This window comes from Pelecanus crispus, chromosome 2, assembly GCF_030463565.1.
Source record: "Pelecanus crispus isolate bPelCri1 chromosome 2, bPelCri1.pri, whole genome shotgun sequence".
Taxonomy (NCBI): Eukaryota; Metazoa; Chordata; class Aves; order Pelecaniformes; family Pelecanidae; genus Pelecanus; species Pelecanus crispus.
In genome coordinates, this window is record NC_134644.1 from 27662407 (window position 1) to 27671339 (window position 8933).

The 8933-nt window shown below is 46.0% G+C and overlaps 1 protein-coding gene across 1 annotated transcript; it reads right to left on the bottom strand.

The window, feature by feature from the left end:
• Positions 1-1319: 1319 nt before the first annotated feature.
• TFPI2 (tissue factor pathway inhibitor 2) lies at positions 1320-6228 on the bottom strand. The gene is made up of 5 exons (XM_075706197.1): positions 6147-6228; positions 5864-6043; positions 5195-5374; positions 3739-3912; positions 1320-1423 (listed from the first exon to the last, which is right to left on the bottom strand). Exons 1-5 carry the CDS (start codon positions 6226-6228, stop codon positions 1320-1322), a joined length of 720 nt encoding a protein of 239 aa, XP_075562312.1.
• Between the last annotated feature and the right edge of the window lie 2705 nt (positions 6229-8933).

Consider the following 8933-nt stretch of genomic DNA (forward strand, 5'->3'; position numbering starts at 1 on the left):
CTCTTCAGATAGTGGAACATCAAAGAGGAGACCCAGCAGCAGACAATCAGCTTAACTAAGCACCCCTTTGAGAGCAGCTCCTTAGGGAGAGCCAGCTGAGCCATAAAAACTGCGGGGAATGAATGACATCAATGCAATTTACCAGCTTTCTTCAAATAAAGACCTCAGTGTAAGGAAATGATTTAACAGACAGCTAAACTCTGCTAGAGTCATAATTAGTAAGTAATAGGTTCCATTACATATATTGGTGTATACAACTAATTCAGGATAATTAACAGAAGCATATGACAGAACAAGCTCTCCTTTTTTTCCAAAAACATTTTATTAACATTACTTATGAATTCATATTTAGAAAATATTGTAGGTGAAATTCATTGAAATTCAGATGTGGCTCAAATACAAAACATAAAAGAGGGTGAAATAATATCACCATTGGCATAATCTACCATAAGAAATACAATAGTGCCTCAAAAGAGGGATTACATGAGATTTGCAGAAGCTCCTGCTTTTCTGCTTCAACAGCCGCCAGATAAACACAAATATCCTCACCAGATATAATCAGTGTAGCTCCATTAAAATCAATAAAAATATGCTGATTTATGCCATACAAGGATCTGGAGTGTAACTTAGAGGAATTTTCAAATGTCATGAAAAAGTAATGGCTACATTTTCATTTTAATACTCAAGTAGCTTATTCACTGCTTTTGTCAGAGTGTTTATCAAAGTATCCCTATTCCAAATTTTCTCTTGTGGGAGGAGCCAGATTTAAGTTTATACTTCTTTTACTGTTATGAAGGCTTCTGAAAGCCTTGACTATGAACATAACTGTAAAGGACAGTCTACTTAAATGATAGTGCCAAAGTATGTAAAATGGCATGGCAATAAACCTCTGAACACACTTTTGAAAGGTTCCTTTTCTTTAGCAAGCAGAGGATGCCAAAAAAATCCATGGTACAGATTTAGCTTTGTACTCTCCTTAGTTATACTAAGGGATGATTGATTTTTCAAATCTTGATTTGTAACAGCTGAAATACTCTCCCAAGGCAGTAGTAACACTCCCCCACAAAAACATGGAAATCTAAATACCTGGATTTGCCAAAGTATTACTGCAAAGACAACAGAGGAGAAGAACCAAACTTAGGTTCATTCTTCTTCTATTAAATGCAGTTCTTTATAAAAAATAAGTTGGAAATAAGAAGCAGTTCCAAAAGAACTATGTCGGTAGTGTGGAAACATATAAAACTGTGTGGAAACTATCTCACAAAAGAAGAAAGTGGAATCAAAAGAAGGTGTTTCAAACATCCAAGTGCACATCCGCTTTAAGACTTCGGGTTATACATCTGAGGTTTTTTAATCAGCTTTCTCATCATTTTTCTGCGGAATACATTTGCTGGCTTGTTGATTGCTGGTTTCTGAGTCCCTGCTAATAAAACAAAGGAAGCAGTTAGGGAAACAGTATGACAAAACTGTTACTACTCTTTAATGTTTGGGGTTTCTTTTTCATGTTATGCTGTTTAAGCAGTTGATCCAATAATAACAAACATATCAGAAACTGTAAAATGCGTTCTGGACGTCCTACTCTCACACACTGTAAGGTCTCCAACGTGTCCACTTTTGGCACTGGAGTCCTACTTTGCTGCTCTTTTCCTGAGCAAGCATCAAAGTCTTTTCTAGCTGTCCTGCAGTGACAGCACAATGGAAGTAAACACACTGCCAAAAAAAAAACCAAACCTGTTACTGCATTTCTCTGAACAACACTGGCGCAAAGTCTAAAATACAACCAGTGCTTGTGGGAGATGAAAAGGTAAAATGATTTGGGTTTTTGCACAGAACTGGGTTTCCCACAGAAGCTGCAGAGTAGCCAAAGATAATTGGGGATATCTCCAGGAATGCTTACGAAGGCCACATGGAATGCACAAATGCAGTTCAGAAAGCAAATACTTTGCAAACCTGACTGAAAATCTTTTGTCCTTATGCTACCTGTTTACCTGCACGCGGAGCCCTTAGGGCCAGTTCCCAACTCTTTCCTGTCACCCCAATGTATTTGTTTTCTTTTCCAATACAAACTTTTTCAATTAAATGAATCGGAAACCTCTTCACTCCAAAAGCTACAGATCAATGCAAACAGCAGTTGCATATTTGCACAGGGAAGGTCAACTGAATTCAACTTGAGACTCCAGAAGGTAACAGGAAAGATGCTGGGGAGGGAATTATGGGAGCAGGAGAGAAGGAGTGGCTTAAGTTGCCTTAAAGATTTGCTTAGTGTCGCTGCACACTCCCAAGCTATAGAAATGAATATGTATAGCACAACATTAATTAGCACTAATTATGCCCTTAACTATGGGCTTTGGTTGTACCAAGCCTTACTGAATTGTGAAATCCACAAGTTAGTGAAAAAGCTTATAACCAATCCTTTACGTTTGGCTATCTGGTGCTCTAGTGACGAGACAGACAGCATTTCCTTACTTCTTTCCTCCACGAAAACAGTGAGGAAGGGAGAACCTCCAGGCGGCTCTGGCTGGGTGTGGGCAGGGGCAGAGCGCAGAGGCAAGATGCTGAAGAGGCAGTTTCCTTCCTCCTCTCTCTTTGCACACTTAGGCTGGAGCCTGGCCCTACCATTTCCCAGGTAGTAATAGATGTAAATTAGATAATCACAAGCACCTCAGATAGACTTAGCATGCTATTAAAGACTCCCTTACAATACTAGAATGGCAGACACACACTCAGACTTGTCACCCACAGAAATATTACTGCCATGACTAACTGGCAGACAATATTTTTACTTCTGAGGACTGTGCTCAGGGTGCAATCCTTGCCCCAGCCCTGGCTTTCCAGCCCGGAACTGAAGAGTCATCTCCTGACTTGAGCCCTCTGACTACAAATCTTAAATATGGAAGTACTTGGACCTTGTGCGTATCTCATGTTTAAAACAGAGCTACTTTTTGGCTTTTTTTCTCCCCAAAGTCAATGTACATGCTAGATACAGACTTAAATTTTTTTCCCATCAGTATCGATTTTTTAAGTTGTGTCCTGTGTCTGCTTCCTGAGCGCTCTGGAGATCAACATATAATTATACTTTTCCCTCTCTCATTGATTTACATATCAAATGAATTAAAGTAGAGTATTAAAGCTTACAATAGCTGGTATAAACATAGGACTGCAGGTAAAAGCACAACTGTTTTGACTTACAAGCACAGCCAGTAGCTGATTTGAATAAAACCATTGCAAAAAATCAATTATCATTCCCAACCCTTCCTCCTACTGCCACAGAAACAGTTGACTCAGCACGACTGATGAGGCAGAAATCTTTAGTAGTGGGAATGGGAAATGGGAACAGGCAGCAGGGAATCAAGGGAGGATGGTAACTGCTGAAAATGTGAAGGAAAAAAGTGAATTGATTTCACAATTTACTTTAATCCTACTTTAAAATACCTGGAAGAAAATGAGACCTTAATTAGTGTTCATGCTGGTACCAGACAATTTAAAGACTGATTCCTTGTGGACTCCGGTAAGTAAATTAATCTTTTTGTGTGCCCTTCTCTACATTTCATTCAAAAATGGTGCAAGCACCTTGCATCGCACTGCTCTTGTCAGAAGGATTTAGTGTTGCATCTCAGTTTTCCCTGCCTTTGAAAACAGAGTCCAAAATGCAAAAAGTATACACTTGTAACAAGCCAAGGTGAGCATTTGGACTGCTTTTATCTGCTTATGACTGACAAAACACAAAAAAAATCTTACCTTTTCTGCAGACGTTGTAGCAATCTGTTTCAGTAACGAAGTTATTGGCATTTCCACCACAGCCTGTATATGTGAACTCCTTACATGATTTAGTCTTGGTGTCATAGTAATAGCGAGGTACAGAAGAAGAACATAATCCTTCATCCTTTGGGCTATAGCATAGCAAGGGACCAGCTTGAAAAAAAAAAAGAATGGGAAAAAAAGAGAGAGAAAGAAAAATTACATAAATGTCATCTCTATGCCCGGCTTCTTAAAATTTACCCTACAATAAATTTTGTGGCTAAACAGCTCTTGTTCCCATTGAACGGACACGACTGTTACCGATGACTTCAGAGACTGCATCTTATCCCTGTAAGTTACGAATTTAAGACAGCAACAGACAGTCCCAGAAAACAGGATTACTACCCCACAAGTGAAATTCATCAGCTTTCCCCATTTGTAGTGCCATACATAGGACAGCTGAGATATTTCCATAGTCTGGCCAGAAGTCCCATTCCACATATATAGGAATATAGCAATAATTCCAGTGGAACTACCTCTGTAGAGGAAAAACACACTATTTTGTTTAGCCTTGCTACGATTTTGCCAGCAGATCCTGTCCGCTTATAGCAAAAAGTACAAAACCCACCAATTTCCTCACACAAGCATCATGTTTCATTTTGCCTCAACAAAATTTTACTTTTCTTGCTGGAGACCTTTTATCAATTTACTGGATGAGAGAAATTAACAGAGAAATTAAAAATAATTCAGCATTCACCTAAGAAAATGCTGACAATCTGTCATCAGCCAAAAATAACTGTCTCATCAAGCACTAATAAAGCTTAGGCAGCGAGAGCTTTTATACATTCTGGTAGATCTCTCCTCTTCAAAGATCCTATCTTGCACTGGATATTAACCTGGTGTTTATGACAACACTCAGCTATAGTCACTTGCTCATAATTATCACCTCTCTTCTTTAAAGCTCATATGGAGAGACAGTGAAGAGTCATGTCAGACAAAAACCTTTTATCAGTTGAGCTGGCAAGTGCGAAAAAACCAAGCCACCCAATACCATCTCTCAGGCCTGAATTTTGGAAAGGCACTTCCACTTTATAATAGGCTATCACTGCCCTGAACGTGACTGCCACAACATCTCATACATCTGCCTCAACACAGCTCTCCAGCCTCAGTTCCCTTCAGATTACACATTTACAGCTCTCTAGAAGTCAAGAGATCAGTTGGGTGTAGCTGTGGGCATATTTAAGGTCACAATATTAACTAACACAGCATTTTTGCTCTTTCAGTAACAGCTGAGACAAGTGACACATGAAAGTCTGCAGACAATATAAACATCTGCTGCACGGAAGTCTTCAAAAATACCACTGTACGGGTATCCAGAGGAAAATATCAAATAAAATATCATCTTCATATAGCTTTCAAACCATCTATTTTATTAAAAATTTGGAACAACCATTACTTTTCTCTGGCAGACAGTGGTCCACGCAAGACTGCAAATCTCTGAAGTTGTTGCCATTTCCGTAACAGCCACCGTAGATGAACTCCTCGCACCTCATCGAGCTCAAGTTAAAGGCGTATCTTCTTAGATAACTCCTGCAAGGTCCTCCATCAGCCTCCAGCCGACATAATTTGGGCACTTCTGCAAGAAAAACAATTCCATCCTCTGTAAAACGAACCCTTCGTGCTCCCCGTACTGAACAACGTGGTAGCGTGGACAAAATGCTACTACTCCAGTCGCAGGCAAGTCACGGCTTGTCCCACTACCTGCATTATTCTTTAATAAAGTGGGATAAGCTTTACAGGAGGGATGTGATGCATTAATCAGCAACTAGTTATCAATTACATTTAAAACAGTAATGGTTACATTCCGCCTGTCGCCTCTGAGGCAACTCGCTCCGGCTTCTCTGCATAAAATTGACCCCAGTGAGCCAGCTGCAAGAAGCAGGAGGGACAGAGGGGGTGGGCACAAAGCCTCCCGCACGCAGCGCAGCCCCCCCCCCGCCCCGCGGTGCTCCCACAGGCCCCCTCCAGCCCCCTGCCACCCCGGGGGGGCACTGCGGGGAACCGGGGCCCGTCGGGTCGGCGCCGGGGGCTGAGGGAGGGCGGCGGGGCCGGTCCCCGGACTCACTCTTGATGGTCCAGCAGCTCTTCTCGCAGTCGTCGAGGGTGAGGAAGTTGTTGGCGTTGCCGTGGCAGCCGCCGTAGGTGAACTCCTGGCAGGTCTGGGTGTACCTGTTGTAGTACCAGCGCGGCACCATGGCGCGGCAGGGGCCGTCGTCGGGGGGCAGCAGGCAGGCGCGCTGCTTCTCTGCGGGAGACACGGGCGAGCGGGGCTGAAGCCACCTCGGCGGCGGAGGCGGCCCCGGCCCCGCGTAGCCGCCCGCGGCGTCCCGCCGAGCGCCCGCTCCTACCTGTGAGGGTGCGCGGGGCCAGGGCGGCGCAGGCCAGCGGCAGCAGCAGCGCGGGCAGCGGGAGGCGGCGGCCGGCGGCCATGTCGCGGCGGCGGCGGACGGGAGGGAGCGCGGGCAGACGGGCGGATGGGTTGGCAGCGGGGGTCCCGGGAGCGAGCGGCGCTGCCCAGCCCGACGGCAGCGCTTTATATGCGCCGAGACGGCTTCCCCGGGCCGCCTCCCTCCTTGCGCATGTGGTGGGAGGGGAAGGTCTGATTCAGCGGGGCAGCAGCAGGTCCCCGGTGACCCGGCCGTCAGCGGGGCGCGGCAGGCTGCGCTCCTGCCTGAGCCCGAGCGCCGGGGAGCGCGGGCCGACCCCCGCCCCGCCGCCGTCGGGGGGCCCAGGGCCGGGGGGAGCGGCCCGGGCACGGGGGAGGGGGGGGGGCTCCGCCGGGGCCGCCTCGCCGTGGGGGCTGCACCGCCCACGGCGGAGGGGCCTCCGTCGCGGGGCTGCGGGGAGCTGGCCGCGGTCCACGGCTGTCCCGTCCCGTTCTCCCCGCCCGCCGCACGTTACGGGATGATGCTCAAAGAACATTTCCTGTTAATCACGGCGAAATCCGGGACGGGTCACTGAGCGAAAGCCCTCTCCCCCCTCGCCCTCCCCCCCGCCACCCGTGGCCGCCGCTCCCCATTTGAGGGCTCCGGGCGGAGGCGGCGGCAGGACGGTGGCGGCCAAACACGGGAGCCTCGGCAGGTCCTGACCCAGCCGGGTCAAGCACGGGAGATAACCCCAATAAACCCGGGTTACGACTTTAATACCGTTATGTGTGTGAACTTGAGAAAACCGAGGCACCATCGGGGCTTGGACTCCCGGGAAACCCGCAGGGCTGAATGGGTGAAACCTCTGGCTAGTTCAAAGAGAGCTGAATTTCAGAAAATACCGTGACTTGTCTTATGCTGTAGATCTTAACCCCACCAGGCAATCCGGTGTCGTCTGGGGGAGGAGAGGGTGAGCGGCGAACAGCATACTTTCCCTCTCTAATCTATTAGAGCCATTACATTAATTAGTGTTTACTCCAGATTTAATACAGTAAGAGAGATAAGAGTGGCTACAAATTAGGCGGGCTCTCTATAGATAACAATAAGCTAATCTGATCTCCTATTGTTCTTCTCCACTTGCTTTACAGCAACGGTGTTGGGCCTCGGTCCTTCAGGCAGGCACTGCTGTCGATGGGATTGCGATACAGGGCCCTGGAAATCTGTGGCCTGCAAGAAGGAAGCCACAGTCCATACGGCTGTAAGGAGGAGGAACTTCATAGCACCCCGATCATGTCAAGAACTGACTTTCTCTCCATGGCTTCTCTGCTTTTCTTCTCTCATGGAGGATTACAGCCAAGTTTTCTGACATCATTTTATTTTTCATAAAGGCAAGAAAAAGGAGCAAATTCAACCCCCACCCCACCTAGATGGCTTCTGGGAGGATATGAACGGCACCTGTCTCCTTCCTTCTTCAGCACTGTTCCTTTTTTTCAGAATCTCCAGTTGCCAAAGGACAAGTGGGTGCTTCAGTGAAAACCCTGATACAGTTTGAGACATCACCATGGGACGCATCTGCCATGTTTTGGAATCCTCTAGCTGCAACTGTTAGTAACAGGTGTCCTAATTTTTAGGGTTTTTTTTTAAGCTTATTAAGCGCAGCAACTATAATAAAGCTTAGGTCCCTTTAGTAAGGGAAAAAAAAGCAAACTAACATACATTTTCTATTTCCAGAAAAAATCAAAAGGACATCTTTCTAATATTAGGAAACTCTCAAGTGATTTTAATATCACTAGACTGATGTCCTTTAGTTTTCATCAGATTTGGTTGGAATTGCAAAGAAAGTCATTGAAATATCATTTTAAACAATAGCAGCAAAATGAATGCTGTCATGCAAATGCCATTTTCCATATTTTCCATTTCCCCTCTGCATGCACACATAGAAATCAAAGTTTGAGGTAAACCCACCTGTCCATCAATGCTGCAGCACAGTGCATTATTTATTCAGCTGCTCCTTTGCTCTAACAGCGAAGAAGTTCCTTTAGATTAGGTATCTTTAAAAATACATGAACTAGAGTAAAAGTTAATGTAGCAAGTGGTAGAAACTCCTTTACTAACTGCAGTCAGCAGAGCTCGTCATGTCAGCAGGCAGCTCACTGCAGGCTTTCCATTGCAGGGTTATCAATACCAAGCTGCAACTGTCCTTCCCACGCTAACCATGTTAACTGTGTGCCAGAGCCCACCCTCAGATCGCTCCCACAGCCACACAACTCTTTACCTCTCCGCACCACAATGTTTCCGCTCCTACCAACAGCCCTGGCTCCCCTGAGACACTGGCCAGCCAGTTCCTTCCACCTGCTTTGACTGGCCCAGGGACCAGCAGCTGGTGGGGTTTGGGGATGCAGCTGCCAGTGTAGATTATAGGGGTGTAGAAATTGCATACCAACAGCTGGGAAGCGGGGCAGGGGGAAGCGGGGGTAATAGTCAGGGGGAGAGGAAGAGGAACTGATGTTAGTGAACTGGCTAAAATAAACCTATACTAAGCACTATAGGAGCAGCACTGGAGAAGAAAGATGTAAACCTTACATACTGCTGAGAGCTGCTTACATCTGGTGAGTGGAGAGAGGAGGAGAAAGGAGTGTCTTTAAGGGGAAAAGACAGAGGTGGAAAGAGGGAGGAGCAACTGCCTATAGAGACCTTTGAAGTGCCAGATAACAGAAGGACTTGTAGAGGCCCATTTTAATGGCCTGCAGCTTTGTTCAGTCTAACGGA

What these genes read in the sequence shown, in the direction of transcription:
- TFPI2 (XM_075706197.1), bottom strand. Translation starts at nt 6,228, where the DNA reads ATGGCCGCCGGCCGCCGCCTCCCGCTGCCCGCGCTGCTGCTGCCGCTG. An exon ending in GAGCTGCTGGACCATCAAGA is followed by an intron (nt 5,375 to 5,863) that starts GTGAGTCCGGGG and finishes TTTTTCTTGCAG; the next exon opens with AAGTGCCCAAATTATGTCGG. An exon ending in CTACAACGTCTGCAGAAAAG is followed by an intron (nt 1,424 to 3,738) that starts GTAAGATTTTTT and finishes TTGTTTTATTAG; the next exon opens with CAGGGACTCAGAAACCAGCA.